Source organism: Gavialis gangeticus, unplaced genomic scaffold (genome assembly GCF_001723915.1).
Source record: "Gavialis gangeticus isolate Ggan-Ray unplaced genomic scaffold, GavGan_comp1, whole genome shotgun sequence".
NCBI classification, from domain to species: domain Eukaryota; kingdom Metazoa; phylum Chordata; order Crocodylia; family Gavialidae; genus Gavialis; species Gavialis gangeticus.
The window spans coordinates 133,191,630-133,211,026 of NW_017728992.1; the positions used below are offsets into that span (position 1 = coordinate 133,191,630).

General features: G+C 35.9%; 1 protein-coding gene across 9 annotated transcripts in view; it reads right to left on the minus strand.

Moving 5' to 3' along the window:
• EYA1 (EYA transcriptional coactivator and phosphatase 1) overlaps nt 1–19,397 on the minus strand; it is a 339,152-nt gene that overhangs the window by 133,673 nt on the left and 186,082 nt on the right. For 8 of the 9 annotated variants that reach the window (XM_019527786.1, XM_019527792.1, XM_019527790.1 and 5 more), the window contains 2 exons: nt 7,755–7,804; nt 6,207–6,334 (listed from right to left, as the gene is read on the minus strand). In XM_019527786.1, the coding sequence (XP_019383331.1) occupies nt 6,207–6,334; nt 7,755–7,804 (178 nt within the window). Of the gene's footprint in view, nt 1–6,206; nt 6,335–7,754; nt 7,805–13,314; nt 13,589–19,397 lie in introns of those variants that run through there. The other variant, XM_019527794.1, reaches the window with a different exon arrangement.

Genomic DNA, 19,397 nt, shown 5'->3' on the forward strand with positions numbered 1-19,397 from the left:
GTGAACCCGGAAATGACCTTCCAGTCCACTTCCGGGTCCGCTGCTGAGTGCATGGGCCCCCCCTCCCCATTATCCACCCAGCTCGGCGATCAGCCATGGGGGGACCCTGGGTGCCCCCCCTAGATCCAGGAGGCACCAGTCACTAATCTCAGGGGACATGGGGAGGCCCCCAGAGCACTCCCCTGTGGACATGGAAGTGGACCAGAAGTGCTTCTGATCTACTTCTGGCTCTGCTGCTGAGCACACTGGGGAGTCCCTGTGCTTCTGTGGGATGCTCCATCCACCCCACCATTGCAGTATTGACGAACTACCTGCTACCTTGAGGTATGTAGAAAAAACATTTAAAGCTGTGTCTATGTCCAAATCGCTGAATCTTTCCAAATCTCTCCAAATCAGTTTCGAGGGTTCTGATTTGATTCAGAGAGATTAAAGGGTCTCCTGATTCATTTCAGATTCGGCAATTCAGCCACTGAATCTAATCAGGGACCAAAGCTTTGCATAGCCCCATAATTTATCACAGAAATAAAATTAAAGATGCATATATTTCTCAATTAAGGGATTAATTTCCAATACATGACCAGACTAAAAAGTTAATCCCTACAAAAGGCTACTTTCGGTGCCACATAAGACTGTTAAAAATACAACTTGAAAGCTCAATATATTGTATGCCTACATCATCATATAATCAAAACATGTCATAGCACCAAAAAGACCATTTTATTTCTACAAAAGCTAAATGTTATTCTACCCCGCAGACACACTGAACTTTGTAAAACAAGACTGGAACTACATATTTAATAAACAATATAAAAATTAGTGGCATTCTTGAAAATATATATCCCCTTTCATAACAAAGAAATGGAAAGGGCTGAATGGAGAGTGCAAGTCAGGTAGGCTGAAAATTAAAAAGAATGATGACAATGAAGAAGCATAGAGATCTGTTCACTTTTCATTTTCCAACTGATTTTTTTTTAACCTGGAAGAATGTTTGTAATGATTTTGGATGTTAACTTGAATTTATTGAACCATATTTTCAAACTTGGATCCATTAAAAAAAAAAGATTTCTGTTTGTCCCTTAAACGTTCTAGATAACCTTCAGCATATGTAGTTAATAGAAATTCTATAATAGGCAGTATAGCTAGGCATTTTCCTCAGAGTTAGCTTGATAATGGTAAGGAAGTTAGGGAGGCGTAACATGATGCCTGAACACCCTGGGCAGCAGCACTGCATGAGCTGCTGACAGAATGGTGGCAGCCATTTCTATTCTCCCTCCACTCCCCCACAGTTAGGACCCAGGGCTGGTTCCCTGGTCGTCACTTCCCCCCTCATTCTCGTACTGGGAAGTCATCTTCCTGAGGCTTCAAAGAGTAACCAGTGGAGTCCTCAAATATAAAATACAAGCTTATGATAAACACATTGTTGGTGCTTCCTTTTGAACTCATGAAGGTGGATTCCGATTCCCCAGGCTTAAAACTATTTTTCTAACAGCGATCTCCTTGTCCAGGAAGTTTTAGCCATCTTTGTCAAGGGATCGCATCCTGGTTTACATCAAGGCAAAGTAATTTACAGATTAGAATGGAGATTTTCAAAGCCACCAAACATACTGAAATTAAGGGTTCCTTTGAAAAATTCAGCCTCTACTTGTTATCCATTTTTCCCACAGAGGCATTTCCATTTCCATAGAAACTTCTGTTCCTTTTTTCAGACAGAAGCATATCCATACATTTAATATAAATGGGATGCAAGACGCTAAGGGGGAAAAACAGACTACCTGTTTGTTCCTTTGGGTTCAAGGCAGCAAAAAGACAAACATGAGGGGTAAAGGTTGCAGTTTTCTGGGTAAGCTAGTTCCATATCAGTCATTAATATCAGCTGCAGGAGAACTCCTGAGGTCCCTTCCAACCCTAATTTTCAATGATTCTGTGATTCTGTTTCTACTTTTTGACTATTCATGGGATGTGATACTCATTAACTGCTAGAATTAGCTACTTGATTCAGCAGCTTATTTCAGAAGTGTAGAAGACTGTTTACTCATTTCAATCCCTTCCCTGTCCCCAACCTGCATTTTTTGCAAAGCTTGGCACTGACTGAATAGAAATAGTACCACTGATGAAAAGTAATTTCTTACAAGTGAACTTGAGGGTCTTTTCTTAAGTTTCCCAGCAACAGCCTTGATATACCAGCTTTTCTCCTACAGGAAGACATATATCCAGGGATCAAGGTCCTAGTAAAGGACATGGAAGACCCACATTCACTTCCCTGTGCTGCCACAAACTTCCTGGGTGACTTTGGGTAAGTCACAAAGTGACAGTTTTTAAAAAGAAGGTATTTTGGCTTTTATTAAAGCACAATAACAGCTCTTCCCTTCATCACAGGGATGTTATGGAAATAAATACTTAAGAAGATTGCAAGATGCTCAAATGTTGCAGTAACAGGGGTCATACAGGTACACCAAGACACTCTATTCATTTCTTGGAATGCCTTTTTTTAACCTTTTCAGACAAACATTTTAGTACTATCACCACATGTATTACTTAGGAGTTCCCTATTTAAGCAAGATCTGTCCTACATATCCCTTTATAGTGGATATGTAGGACAGAACTTCACTTCCCTGTCCCTACTTCATGTACTGGCTTAGGGAACTATGCTGACTAGATTGGTATAGGGGAAACAGAAGAAACCAAATGAATCAATCAGAAATTACTTTTGGCTTTGCCTTAAACATCCTCAACATACATGCACTGAGACAATAATCTCACAATCCAACATTAATTTAAAGAATACTGCTTTGATTTATGGGAACTAGTGCAATTTGAGAGAGAATGTCACGGAGGAATTGGTGTCTGCAGCAAAAAAGAAGTCAGACCTAATCTAAACTCTTTATAAGTTTTTCTGGATGAGTTAAAAAAAGTCTAGCCGATCTTTCAGAAGCAAGTAAACAGCAAGTGGGTATTAAAATGCAATTTCTCCCCTTGCAATCTGCCTTAAAGGCATTCATGTTTTATATAATGATTTGGCTTCCCTTTGTACCATTGCCTACTGTGCTGCTTTACAACAAATATAAGTGCCACACCATGTGACACTAAGCAGTCTGAAGGATTATATCCAAGTTGCATGCCGGGATTAAACTGTATGATTCAATCATACAACTAAATCCCTATTCAATGCTTTGAAAGTTTACCACTAAGCGTGAAGCTAAAACTATTAACTAATACCAGTCAGATATCTACCAACCACATCCTCTTGTTGTACAATATCAATAAGACACATGTCCAAAACTGTGCCTGACAAGAATTAATGAGCATTTGTTTGAAACAGGGACATTTTACCTTGGGACAGATTTTTTTTTCTAATTTATTGAAAATATTTTGCACCCTGAGGTATGGACTTCTGCCTAACTCACACAATCAAATAAAACTGAACACATATCTTTGTAATAAATGTATGACATGCAAACATGTAAACCTTGAGGCTCTGATTCTCATTTACATGAAGGCTCATTTACACCAAAGTGAAGAAGAGGGTTCCTTGTGCTAATGAGAATGAAGCCCATTCATTCTTGAACAGCAATTTTCACATATTACATTTAACATGTGAAGCTTTCATAATGCATCTCCATTCCACATGCAACAAACAAGCAAGCCACACATTATTTACACTAAAGCATTTTAAGAAAAGCAACTGGAAACAAAATAGAATGTAATTCTCTATAGTAGAATTTGCTCTTTAACCTAATCCTACTTCAGGAGTAAGAAAAAAATAGTATGTCCTTAAAAATATAATCAATGGATGAATACAGTGAATATTCTTTTTAAAATTAATTATCATTTTCCCAAGGTAAGCAAAATATATTTACTGGATTCATGGCAAACTATTGCCTTCTAGTTCTTATGCAACTTCCACTAATTTAAATCAAAATGTTTTGAGTCTTTCAGATCAGAATTTAGCCCTTTGGTGTTATCTTATTCTAAAATGAATTAAAGTAATATTGCTTTCAGAAATTTTGATTGTGTGTTACTGATGATAACCAGCAATGGGAATTACTACTAGGAATGTTAAATGTTTAGACCAGAAACACTTTTCAAGATAAATGTTTTGACCACATCTTAAAATGCATGCTAATATTTTCGGTGCGTTCACTAGGCTATGCAAACCTGCAGTGGTCTGTGTACTAGTACTTAGCAACCAGTCTGCAGTGCTGAGCAGAGTCATGTCACCTGAAGGGAAATTCCAAACAAAAGAAAATTGTTGGGCTTCATCGCAGATTGTAGAAGTTATTTAAAAACCTTCATCTTCCTTGGTTGAATTTATTTTGAATGAGCAAGCCTTCAACATGTAAATTCTAAAGTCAGAAATAAACCATGTTAAAAATAGCTTGCAGTGGTTTAGTTTACATTCTTCAATAAAACTCAACATTATGCTCACTGACAAACACAGACATTATTTGCAGATGTATTCACTGAATGTTTTTTGACTGACATGGGTGTATGAAAGGAAACTATACATACAACTCGTTGCATAAAAAGAGAAAATTTTGAGATCCCTATGTTATCTTTGTGCCTTATGTGTACAGAGCTCTTATTTAGATTAATAAGTAGTCCATATCAGATCAAAAGATAGCATGTGCCTCTCTCGGTTCAGAATATATCCTGTTCTGTGTTGCTGCAGAGCCTTCAAAATTGCACAGCAGGTACAGAAACCAGGAAAATTTACAACAAAGTCTTTAATGATCAGTAAGGTTTTTACCCATAGTACTGATTAATAGGAATATATTGATTTAATGAAATGAGCTTAAGCTACTATTTTCATAAGTGCCTGAGTCCAAATGAAACTTAAATGGAATTTAAGTCTCTAAGTGCCTAACGACTTTAAAAAAAGGGACTCTGGGACTTCCGAAAAACGTTATGCTGTACCAAAGGACATCTAATAATGTTTAATGGCAGAAAAAATGCTGTAGACATGATTTTTTAAAATCTCAATTAAAATAGTGAGAAAACCACATTTTTACACAAGCATTTACTTTACTGTTAATACTGTAGGTTTTTCTTAGAATTAAAATGATTTAAAGTTCAGATTTACAAACCCTATTTTACAGTAATAGAAGAAAGTAAATTATACACAACTGTAGCACAACTGACTGTCAACCTGATATCCCATAAGCTATCCCAAACAACAGTCGACTCCAATTAGAATGAATAACAGAGATGTTTGGGGAGCTGCAGGGGGACAACATCTGTTTGATTGACAGATGTCTCTTCTGGAAGAACGCAATGCATGCTCATAACCTAAAACAGTTTGGCTGTGTTATTTATGTATAATTGAATACAAAGCCTGCCTTTACTGCAAGAACTACTCAAAGTACATTTATATGAAAATTCTTTATAAAACTGTGATTCTAAAATGCAGTCTTGCTTAAGCATTAGAAACTTTTAATATAGTTAGCTAACTTAATTTGGATTTTTTTTATTGCTGAAGTTTGTTGTTAAGGATGCTTTTCACAACTAATTATATAAACAGCTTAATAGCTCTATATACAACTAATCTATAAAAAACTAAAGTTCTCTAAAACTATAATGTACAATTCGTAGGGTAGATATCTGCTCTACTGATAGCATTCAAATTTATATTGAGAACAAAAGATACGCAGCTGCTAAGTTCACTGATTTTTGCAAACCTGAAAAACTTAATATTTTACCATCACTAAATGGATTACACCTGTTTGAATCGTGAACAATCCAGCTGTAGCAAAAGCAGACTTCAATTTTAATTAACCTACATGGCAAAATTTTCATAACCAGAGTCACCTGCACTTGCACAAAGTATGAGAAATAGCCGTGAGCACTTTTAGTTTGCCTTTTTAGGTAAACAACTGTAAATATTTCCCTTTTTCCATCACTAAAATGAAAAATATTTTGTCAATGAATTTTAACTATCTTGTTTTCAGCAGTGCACATAATACTGACTCAGTGCATTCAAAATATGTGAAGGGAATATAAAACTGGTATGAGAACTATTGCTGGAAGCTGATAATAGTAACTACTGATAAACACTGAACATAGCCTTTATACATCATATTACATAAAGATGCAACACCTAAAATAGTAAAATATTTTTCTCTATATATCGCTTACTGCCTGAATGATTCATTGAACAAACATTTGGGACAAAATAAAGGATGAAACAGACAGAGAAAACAGTAGCTCACCTTCTGTGCCATTGGGTGTCATGGAATTATTATTTATGTGAGAGTTATCAAGTTTTGGACCACTGGGGGATTCGCTACTACCACTTAGTCGGCTATGCGGGCTTGCTAGATCCTGCATTTCCATAGACCTGAAAACAAAAAGTAGCCAATTTTACCTATACATTCAATTTGCATATGGAGGAATTGTCCATACAACATTTATCACACTTAATTAAAGCGCAAGATTAAATTTCTTCAAAAATACTTTTTAACTAATCAGTAGCACTCTCTATCATGTACTTTTTCCTTGGCATTAGTGTGTTAACTCTTGTGTTGTCATACTATATATTTGATTCATGATCAACAATCATGTCTAATACTGCAAATCTTAAAAGAATAAAATGTAAAATATAGGAAACTGCTCCTAAGATTTTCTGAGCAACTTACACCTTTTAAAGTATGAATAAGGGCAGAATCATAAATATCTACAGAAATATATCTCCTTAGCAACAGATTAACTCTGTTCTTCAAAATTTACCTCCCATTTGCAATTTAATGGGTCTCCAAACCAAATAAAACACTTGAAGTAATTGTTGAAACCTATAGTCCAGTGGCAGGGAATGAGATATTCCTGATGTATGTGTTTACTCTGGCAAACTACTTAATTGTTCCTCTGTTTCCATTGAAACAAATGCAGCATTAAAACATTATTATGTCTGCTAACTTGTTTGCTTTGTGGATTACATAAAGCGTGCCCAATTGAAAAGGGTTAAGGCCAACATACAGTGAATCCATGTAGGCGTTTGTATGCCTTGGCATTCTGCAATAGCTAAGTTGTCATTTGGTCAAAATAAAAAAAAAACAACACAATTTAGATTCAATGCAAAAAAATGAATATTCATAAGAATCTTGTTTATTGGCTTTATAAAAAAAATGTGCACTGACCATGACACACATTAGAAATCTCTCATCTTGTATCCATTATACTTTTAAACAAACTATATACTATATTAGTCTTTATAATGTCTAAAACTTCTGATAATGCCAATGATTAACTTTTTCAAAGTAATGTTTCCTTATAGAAAATTTGTAGTTTATGTTTCTCCAAATCAACTGAACCTGTAATGCTTCCACTTTCAATACGGTAGTGAAGGAACTTTTTAAAAAGTTACATAAAAATATATCTTTTCTCCCTCTATGCTTCATTTTTAAACATAAATATTGTTTCAACCATTTGATTTTGCATTTGAAATGAGTTCTGGCTATGAACATTTTTAAAACAAATCTTCCATTTTAACTTGCATCAGTAAAAATTGAACCACACATTTTAAAAGCAAAACTGTGGTTATAAAGTAGATTTTCTTTAAATAAAATGATTCAATTAAGAGCATTTCAGTGCAGAAGTGAATTTATTCATAGTTTTGACTTCAATGTATAAATTCAACTCATAAATCTTCAAGCATTTAAGTAAAGTTCTCCAGCTTAAAGTGGACAACAATAATAAAAATTTACTGCCACCTGAAATAAATAGCACTTTCCATACAGAGGCCAAATCAATCATATACTTACCTGCAACTTGAAGAAACAGCAACATCTGAACTGGTTTGAGACTTTTGCACCTGCAAACCAGAGAAGCAAATAGAAGCCTCAATTATTTTACTTTAATATGAGGCCTTAATTTGAACAAAGAATATTATTGCAGGTGACAATTCTTTCCTTTAAGCTAAAATGAGGAGGATACTGGAATAGTGAAAGGCATATTGTCTTTAAATTGAAGACTCAACTGTTGTTTCCTCCTGCAGGTCCTCCTCCCTTCTCCCCATGTCAGGGGGAAGGCAGCCAAATGACGGGATAGTGATTCATCACTGGCCTGTGACAGCTGCAAACTGGATTACCCCTCCCCCAAGCTACATGCAAAGCAGTCTTGCCAAGGTAGCTAGAAAGTGCCTGGAAAAGGTAGCTATTAACACAGTGAACAAGTTGAACTGAAGTAGCTCAAGCATTAAACACCCAGCATCCGCAGAAGATCTTTCATCTTTTGTTATCATTGGCTGAAATATCTCCTTCCCACCCCTTTAACTTTGAACAGTCTCTTAAACTTATCACATTAGATTTCTTCTTAATTTATCCTCTCTCATTTAAAACTAACCACGCATCAGCTTCTGGGCAATTTCAAATGTGGCATGGCAAGTCTGAAATAGCTAAAATATCTTCTTAAATGGGAAAATACAATTGTTATAGAGAGTTGAAAACTGTAATGAACAACCATATTATGCAACCATCTGAAAAGCCTGTCTATTTCCAATTGAGCCATTTACTTAAGGGTTTCACCATATTGCAAAATAAAGCAGATCAAAATGCCAAAGAACAGACATTGCTGCTCAAGAATTCTATTTATTAAATATTTATTCCATCTAATCATTTGTAGGATTTTTAGATACCAACCATCAAATAACACTCATTAAAACTGTAAATAACATGAACCTGGCTTTGGTGGCACTGAAGCAGAAGGCAGCTTGGTCTTTGCAGTGGAAATAAATGATCAGAACTTCCAAATGAATAAAACAATAACTTCCACCTCCCACTTGATGACTAGTATATTCTCATCCTTGATTATTAGAAAAAACATTATGAACCTGCATTCTGCTAGACAGCACTTAATACATTTTCTTTTATACCTGACTTTCCTCTATAGCAATAATTGTCAGCAGGTGAAAAATTCAGGTGAGGATAGGCTGTTGGCTTAAAAGAACAAACAAACTTCTTCAGGAAGAGTATATATTGTCTATAAGTCTGTGTTCAAAATCTTTCATTTCCATTCAACCTGAACTGACATCTCTTAGATGATCACAGAACAAAGACAAGGGAGATGAGGCATTTTAAGTGCCATAAAAATCATCCAAGCTTATCTCACTTATGTGTCTGCAGTTTTTGTTATTTTTAATGAGGCAGAATTACTACTTTAAGCAAGAGTAAACCACTGCTAGAAGCAGTCAAACAATGTATAACATTACAAATGATGTCAATAAGCATTCAATAACACATGCAAAAAACCTGCAATCTTTTTATAACTGCATATTTAAAAGCACTGCAAATTGTGCTTTCAAATACATTATAACATGCCAGATCAATGGGAATATCAGATGTGTTTGAAACAGCTATACCATATTAAAAAGAGAAAAAGAAAAATACTCAGATGTAACATGAAATTTTTTTTACTCCCAACCCCAGAAACCAGCAGAATGCCTCAGGTTATATTGCTCTCCTGCTATTTCTATACACCTGGAATAAATTATAGGTGAGAACTAACTTTGTTTTAAGAGCTATCTTTGCTTGGTAATATGGAAGATCATTTAAAAGATGTCTCCTATGAACACAAGACAAGTATTTTAATTTCTATTTTTAATTAGCTAAGCAACGTGGTGTCTGCACTGTATTTTTAATTATTGTCCAGTTCACCTCCACTTATACATTTCTAAAATAAAACAATTGCCAAAGTATATAATTATTCCAAAATATTTTTTAACAAATTCAGGATTGAGATGGAAAAAAGATGCTTTTTTTTTTGCTAGATGTAGCCTCACAAAATAAATATATACCTTTTATGTCTTTTTATACTGTATGGTTTGTGGAAGTTCATATCCATGATCTTCATTTTCATTAGGCATACTTCAGATATATTCCTTTGTGTCTCAAGGATTATTTAAACCATGTGTTGTGTGTTACCATATTTGAAAATGACTCTTTAATCAAAATAACTTTAAAACAACTAATCCTCACTTAGGCTGGTCAGCTGAATCCACATAGCGGTCCAGGAAAAATAAATCTACTCTCAAGAATGCGAATGCAGACAACAATTAGACACAGATGTGAGTGAAATTAGTTACAGTTTACAAAATGCTACACTTCACATGCTCTCAGTTTTTCATGTGTAGTACAAAATTACAATGTAGTAAGGAAACACACATGATGACTAGTTCATATGGGGGGGGGGAAATTCTAGGTTACACTGATTTGATCTTACTGATCTCTTCCCTTTGCTACCAGTTTCTAGACAAATGAAGCTTGAAAATATATTTTAGTAACAAGCCACTGAATAAAAGGAAAAATAAATGTTGGCCCTAACAATATGTTCAAAAAAGGTACACAAAAATAATTCAGAAAGACAGAAATGCTGTTGTTACCCACAGTATATTCAGTACTCCAATTAGACTAAAAATGTGTAAAATGACAAGACATAAAATCTTCACAATGCATCAGAAATTATTGCTATGCATAAATTGATTATTTTAAGTAATATTGACATCTTCATCCTTAATATGGATTGCAGATAACTGGGATTATATTAAGTATGACAAGACAAAAAGAGGACAGTGACAGAAAAACTACTTAAAATTCACCAATTAAGAATCTTAAACCAGTAACATCAAATTCTGATTAGCTAATGAGGTTTTTTAAGTTTGCCTTTTTTCTAATTAAATTTATAATTCTTCACAGATGTAGGTTTTGTTGATGTTCAATTTGTCTCTCTCATTTTGTTAAACCTCACATAGTACTCCACCAATCCATTGAATAGCCACATTAAATCTGTTAATACCATGCTCTTCAACCCCAGAAATTATTTCCAGAAGGCAAACTTGCTTTGAGAGATCATCAAACAGGACTTAAGGTACACATTTTATCACATTTTCCCTACCACAGAGCTCAGGATGCGGAGGAAAATTCATGACTTTTGCACTGTTTATTACACTTTGCTAAATTACAAATCAAAAGCATCTGACAGAAGATCATGTATGAAGCCAAAAAGCTAATAATGTTCTGTGAAAAGTAAACTGTAAATGGGAAGGGATTCTAAATCTCAATAGCACAGAGCAAATAAAATGTAGGTACTTGTCTAAATTATGGGTTTTCCACAGTCTTTTTGCTTGCTAGAAGCAATTTTTATAAAATGACTATAATTTAAAACATTTTTCCAGCTGAAAAGAAATTTTCAAAGTGAAAACATTAAGCTTATCCAAATAAATATAGCTGGCATGTGAGCTAGTCTTTTTTTTTTTACCACAGTTTTACTCTAGCTCCCAAAAATCTCAAAGACAATGGCAATTTTCTAATCAGACTATTTCTTCTTAGGAAAAGTGTTGTTTTCAAGAGAAGTATATATGTTTTTCATCATAGCATTCCCTTCCTCTTTTCCAACATTTTCCAGCCTTCACAAATAATTGCAGTTTCACGTGTAAAATGTACATAAATTAAAGTGAAAATCTAGCAGCAAAAGGTGACCTTGCTACACCCTATTAAAGACTTTCATTTTACTTTCACTCTTCAAAAATCATAAAAGTATACAGTGTAGAAAATAGGTGAGGAAGTAAAGTATTTTTTCACTCAATTACTACTTCAAAGACCAACTGTAATTGTCAAAAAGAAGTGGATGATCACAGCTATTTAATTTTTAAAACACTATATTTTTTTTGAAAATACTAAGCTTCACTCATATTTACACGCCTATTTGTAAAAAAAACAAAATATTTTGACGTCTAACTGATATGTGAACAGATTTAGTTTAGTAGGAGACAAATATTATTTTGGGTCAGTGTTTCTAACACATACAGAAACTTGAAAGTGTTTTCTGCTCCCCAAAGGCTTTTTGGCTCATTAGAAATACTTTACATTTGTCAATACTTTAAAAAAAAAAGATTGCTTTTCTTTGGAGTTGTGTATTCTAATGTGCAGTCCAAAAGGTGAAGAGTGATATATTTCAGCTTCTGTGGCTGTCACCGCACAAAATTTTCAAGTTTGAAAAATTACGGCTGTTCGCTTACAGAACATATTGGGTCTGAGGAAAATCCAAGCAGCAAGGGAATTCCATAACTAAATATTTCATTGCATGTGAACTAGTGAGTACACACACATATCACATGTGCACACAATTATGCAGCCTTAATTTTGCACAAAATTATTTCAGTTAGGAATTTGAGAGAAATGGCTCTTAAATGTATTTGTAGAATAAGAGACTTCTGGTTGCACAGGAAACGATATTCCTATAAAATTATCTTTTTAATGATTTAAAAGGCAAAAAGGATTAAAGCAGTTGCATTGTTTGGTGTTTTAAAAAAGTTTTATGAACTTTTTTGTTTGTCTCATTTAAGAAGCTTGGTTGGTAAAAATTTCCAAAGCAGCAGCACTTTTCAAGTCCCTGACATCTCTTCTTGTATAGAATAAATCTTTTATTGGAGCAGCTAGTCATCCCTTTTATTGATTCGTGTCAAAAACACCTCAAGAAATACATACTAGTGAATGTTTTGTGAGTCTTGATTGCTCAAAAGCAAGATGTAAAATTTAATGAGACTTCAAAGAGCCTTAACTTCCTGGTTCTAAGATCTTAATTCTAAACAAGCCACATAAAATGTCAATAAATGTCAGATATTTTAGTTGTGTAGGTGTTTATTCTGTCCCAAGAAGTCCTCCTTTGGGGATCTGCATGTTGTGCCTGGTGTTTGGAAAATTAAAACATATTAAGCACAAGGATTTCCTGCTTCAGAAGCGCTGTCAAAACCTCTGTCATGCCTTCTTCCTCTGAATTTCTTCATTATTTTGTTTTTCTCCTGCTCTTGAACCTCCTTCACACCGGTCTGTAGAAATCATGTGTATTGCATTTGATTTTAAACCGCAGCAACTCAGCATCCGTTCGGTTTCTTTTCAATGAACCGCTCCCCCCTTAGGAAACCAAACGGGAGCAAGGAAGAGGAGCCACCGCCTGACTGCAATGAATAGAGCAATGTAACATCTGCTTTGGGGGCAGACACCCAAACCTGAAACAGGGCCAGAATGAGCCGGTTAAAAAACCCAAACCAAACCTGCGATTTATAATTGGGTATTAATGCAATCACGAAACAGAGAAAGGGCTGCTGTGATGGGACCCCATGCAAGGTTACTGCAGGGCTTGGGGGGAAAAAAAACCACGCTGTTGTGCAATGAGGCCATCTCATTCATGGATTTATGTATTAATTTCTTCTTTCTTTTCTAAAGAAGGAGCTTCACTAGAAAAGAGCCAGTGTTATCTCCCTGCCTTGCAACGCAGGACAGCTGCTGTCAGTCCATGCGAGTTTTAAACCAGCCGCTTTGTACTTACAGTGATCGGATCTGCTGCATCCACCAGTTTTAGGTGCTCCCTTCCCCTTCTCTGACTCCGATCACCATGCCTCACATAGTTTTTATTCCTGGGCAGAGCGAGAGGAGCGCTGGGCTCCGCCGCCGGCCGCCCCCGGGTTAGCAGCGCGGCCGGAGCGCGGCGTCCCTGGAGGGCAAACCCGAGCTGAGCGCGAGGGCTCGTGCGCTGCCTGCTGCAGGCTCTGCCTGCAAACGCGTCTGAAGCGGGGAAGCTGCTTCTCCAGAAAGGGAGGGGAGAAAAAAAAAGCGAGAAAAAAAAAAAGCAGCACACCACCACTGACTTTCACAGGAAGACTTAGAGTCGGAAGTGGCACCGGGGAGTTTGCATCTCGCACCAAACTCTTGAACCATCAGCTCCTACTGTTCTAGTGCGGAGCAGCGTGCTTCCCCCCCACTGCACAGCAGCTGATCATATCTGAGAGCCTCAGACAAAGAAACGGCAGAATCTTCATCCCTCCTATTTGTTTGCTGAGTCTTGTAGGTCTGCCCATGTAGCCTCAGGGCTTTTCTTTTCTCTTTTTCCTTTTTTTCTTTCTTGTGTGTGTTTTTGTAATGCAAACCACAGCTATTCTCTTGTCCCAACCTTATTGGTTTAAATGGAACAATTGAAATGAGTCCTGTGCTGTCTGAGTCAGCCTTACTGCTTAACAAAAATTTAGGATGTAAATGAAGGAGCCTGTGGTAGCTGAACAAACAGCTGTGCCTGAAGAACACAGCTCCAGCTCTGTGTCAACAACCCGGGTGTCTTTCCCCAGCAGCTAGCCATTCATATCTCCTGGTGGCAACTACACAGGACCTTTCTGCACACCTTTTTTCTGTTCCTCGCTCAAAAGAGCAGTGACGTTCTTTCTGTTCTCTTCCGCTCTAAAAAAGTTTCGACTCGGATGAAAAGTGTCAATTTCTGTTAAGATGGATTTACTGATCAACAACTAAAAAGCTGAAAAACTGGACATAAATCAACTTTATTTCAATAATGAAGCCAAATAAAGACATCCACAGAGACTTAAGCACACAGAACACAAGTCTAGGCATGCAGTTCTGATTGGATGTGTAACAGATTTGATCTCAAATATCTAAGATTCTTGTAAACTCAAAGAAAATGTCTGCTCATACTGTATAAGTTATTCACTTTTAAGATACTCAACACCATATCTGGAACTTTTAACAGTACAAAAAATGTAGCTATATGTAAAATACCTGTACTTCACACCCAAAAAATCAGAATTACTTGATTAATATTTAAAATGTTATTACTCAGCATTAAAGTTTTTTTTTTTTTTTTTTTTTTTTAATACGTGGCATGGCTTATACATTTGCTTAGAATTTAGAAATGTTTCCAATGAAATGGAAGGAAATACGCAATCCTATTGACAAAAAGATAGATGCAAGCATTACATTAACACTGAATATTTAAAACGTACAGTCTGCCAATCAATAAAAGATAAAATAATTAACCTAATTAAAAGTGATTTTTAAAATAAACCTATTTCAGATAATAGCTGAAAACTACAGCATAGAGTCAGTAATAAATATTAAATATATAATATATAGTTAAACACATTTTGACTATTCTTTGGAGCAATTTGTTCCTACACAAAATATATTTCAGTTAGCCTAACACTTATTTTTTCTACATATCCACAGAAGAAATCGTCAAAGTAAGGTAAGGAAAGCAGCCTAATGATTTACAATGTTAAAAACACTTCTTAAGAATATGCCAGTTCTAGGGTACTATGTAAATTAAGTTTTATGCTTACATTAAATTAATGTTTTTCAATAAAGAAGTCACTATATACTAACAGATCCTTACCTTAAATTAACTAATCTGTGAATGAAAGGAATACTTCTAAAGGAGAAGTATCTTCTGGCTACCATATCCAAGCAAGTGACACATTTTTGTTCAGAAAGTACTTGGGGGAATACTTCAGGAAAGAAGATCGTTTTGCAAAGCTACGAGACAACCTCAAACTGCAAACGCACCTAGGATTTCATTTTGTTTAGTGCAGAAAAGGAATCTCGGGATAGTCACATACCATATATGGGAGCTCAGGTCAAAATAAGCAGATTTCTATTGGACCTGTCCATGTAGCCAGCATAACCAGAATTAGTTTACCTATTTATATTCATACAACAGTTATCCTGCCAAAAGCTCTGTTTAAGATGTTATATATTAAACTGTGAAACATATACAAAACCCTTATCACAGAGGAAACCAGTTTTGTCAGGTAAAATTCAATGAAAGACTGAAATACAAATAAATGAGGATTCTCAGACCTCTTTCAAAAAGTGTTTAGTTCCAGGAACTTATCACTCTAGTATTTATTACAGGCGTTAATGAGATCATTTAAAAACATCTATCCAATCCCGCAAATACTTAATCATATGCCTACATTTACTCTCTCTAAGAGTTCTGTCTATTAGCATGGGCAATATTACGTCCATGTTCAATAGTATGAAAGAACAAGTTTTGAAGAAATCTCAAAATTAAAATGTTATTCTAATATTTTAAAGCTTGACTCAATACAAATGTAAAAAAAAAAAAATAAAAGCCTCAAAAGATATATAAAGGAAAAAGTTTAAAAGCAGAAGCAATACTTGAGACTTCTCATAATTAAGATTAACTGCCACACAATTTCTTTTTACATTTTTCAAATAAAAAAGTTATTTGAAATGCAGTTTGCTATTTTGGAACATATGCTGAATGAAACAGATCTGACTTCTATTGTTTAATTTTATACCTGTGTAAGTAAAAGATCAGCCCTTTGGAAATTTAACCCCTCTTCTCCCACAAAAAAGAATGAAACTACATAAGAGGCCTACAGTAGTGGCAAACACATTGTAAGTCACAACTGGGTACAAGACAGCCAGAAAAAAGGTGCTGTAATTAGTATTGCAAGAAAGGAGTCTATTTTAATAGAATAGAAATATTAGTTTTGGCACACAGACAATATGTTAATTGGGGTCATATAAACATAACAGATTTATATATAATACAGCAACTAAAGAGAGGATGAAAGATAAAGTAGGGTCCACTTTGTTTATACAGCCATTAAACAGTGCCTTATATTCTTTATCTGATGTCTGAAGATTGGACTTCAGCATGCTCTGAAACATTATCTCATGGTATGGACTATACTACAGACTTATTTTACAATAATACTCTAGGCCAGATCCACACATCATACCTTGATTGACTACAGTAATGATAAGCTGATTTACATCACCCACCAATCTCACTCTATTAAAATCAAATTATGCTTTTTCATACTTAAAGTAAAGATCAGCTTTACTCTACAGCCTCCTGATAGATCAGCTTTACTCTACAGCCTCCTGATAGTTGTGTTTCTTGTTCTGCCACCTTGGCAGGAACATTCAAGTCCCTGACTGCCAAATCAGTACAATCATGCTATTTACTACTCACACCCAAAGTCTCATTTACACCATTGCTTACGTTAATGGGGATAGTGGAATATGGGTTTTTAATGAGAATTTAATGCACATACTTATGCCAGGCCTGGATTTGCCCTGATCCTGGATTTCTTGTACGCTCAATTACCATTCATGAATTCCTAAGGAACTGAGGATCCACTGTGCATGAATATGTAATAGCAAGTGTACAACAAGCTCATAGGATGTAGTTCCACCAGCTTTGCTCACATTATTTAGTGCTTCAGTCCACTGAAATCCCACTGATTCAAACAGTTACAACAGGTTCCACAGGAACACAGAATTTACTGGGTATTTACAAGCCACAGAGACAGCCATATTACTGAAACTGTTTGGGTAAAGACAGAAGATTGTGATGCAGAACACTGGAATTTAGTATTTCAATGTTTGTCTCTATGTAGGATATGCTGCATAAATATTTAACATTATAATGCGTGCACAAGATGACCATCTGCATGTCCCCCCCTATGAAAACAAAAGAAGGATGCATTCTAAGGTTAATTTTATTATTAAGTGATGCTCACTTTTGGGATTTTCCACTACAATTTTAATATAACGTCTCAAACCCCTCAAACAGACAATATCTTCCCTGTCTCCAAACAAGTTTTATCTTACACATAGCAGCTGTTGCCTAGATACATGCCTAGCTGCAGCAGAAGTTTGCAGTGTTTGACAGGAGCTCTTATTGCTTCATGCTACTGATTTGATCAGAAACAGAAAGCCTTTGGTGATTACAAAGAAAAACAATGGTAGAAATGATCCATTCAAACTTTTTTCCCCTGCAATATCTATAATTTTGGGAAGGACAAGGCTTGATTAATGTTACCGGCATTTAATTGTGCTCTTTCAAGAACTTCCTAGTGCATGTAGTGATGAATTAAGATACAGTATAATGCACAATCATTAAACTTGCAAGCTGCTGACTTATAACTGTTAAGTCAAAAGACATTCAAACTGCTATCCTATATTACATCTTTTCAAATTTGAAGACAGATATATTTTTTTTTCACGTCAACAGTTTCAGTATAGAGGCTCAGGCTCATATTTTTTTATATTACAGTAGATCTTGCAAATATGCACTGCCTTGAAGTAACATCTTCTCAGAAATTATTTTAGCTAGTGCTGAGATACTTCTATAATCTATATTATAAAATAACTATGAAGTAAAGGAAGCTGCAGAAAGATATGAATGCCATCTAGATTCAGAGTCTAATTTGACAAAGTTATCTCAATAGTTCACTATTTTTCATCCCTCAAAGCCATAACCAAAAAATGTAGCTGTGTGATGCATGATTATTTTTACCATTATAAGAGAAGATTTTTTCTATTATTTGTAGATCTGGCATATACAGGACATGTTTTCTTAAGTTTTTCACTAAAAATGAAGTACCATAAAAGTTATTTTTTACATAAAGAAATAATAGATTATAAATCTACCAAATATCCCAGCAGAAAATTAGTGTGATCTTTTTAGCACAGCACTAAATTTTAAACATCAGTAATATTGTACTCCACCTTCTTGTTCTCTTTCCATCTAACAGCACGTCTCCAAAATCTATCACTTCCCTTTTCTACTGAACTCTAAAACTGAATGACATTTTTGGCTTCCATATGAAACCAGTCAAAGTTACAACCTGAGGAGATATTCTACTCAGTAACGGTGCCATCATTGCTGAGAAGGTTGAGAAGGTCTCTGCCATGATACTCTATTGGCACAATCTGTGGGAATAAGACCCTACTCCTGATTGAGAGATTCCAAGTGGTGTGCTATTGTAACCCCACTAAACACAACATCCTTTATTTAAAGAACATTACATCTACTGGACTGAATTCCTGAAAATTACTGAAATGTTTACAAAGTTCCTGCAAAGATTAGAACTTTTACAGTAGGAGTTTCAAAAGTCAATGTACCTTGTGTTCTTAAATCACCTCATGGTGCTTTTGAGAATCCCACTTTTTAACATTAAAACCTCAATCTGAAATACACTTAAGCATCGAGTAACTTCAGCACTGGAGTAATCCCTCTATGGGATTGCTCCTGAGTAAAAGCTAGGTGTCTGTAATTCATAGTTTCATAGTTTGTAGGGTCGGAAGGGACCTGAGCAGATCATCAAGTCCGACCCCCTGCCATGGCAGGAAAGAGTACAGGGGTCAAATGACCCCAGCAAGGTGATTGTCAAGCCTTGTCTTAAAGACCCCCAGGGTAGGAGCCAGCACCACTTCTCTTGGAAGTTGGTTCCAGATCCTAGCCGCCCTGACAGCGAAGTAGCGCCTCCTGATGTCTAGCCTGAATCTACCCTCTGCCAGCTTGTGACCATTATTTCTTGTCACTCCCGGTAATGCTCAGGGGAACAGGGACTCTCCCAATGCCCGCTGGTCCCCTCTGACTAGATTGTAAACGGCCACTAGAACCCCCCTCAGTCTTCTCTTGTGGAGGCTGAATAGGTTCAGGTCCCGTAGCCTCTCCTCCTAAGGCCTGCCCTGCTGCCCCCTAATCATGCGAGTGGCCCTCCTCTGGACCCTCTCCATGCTGTCCACATCCCTCTTGAAGTGTGGTGCCCAGAACTGGATGCAATACTCCAGCTGCGGCCTGACCAA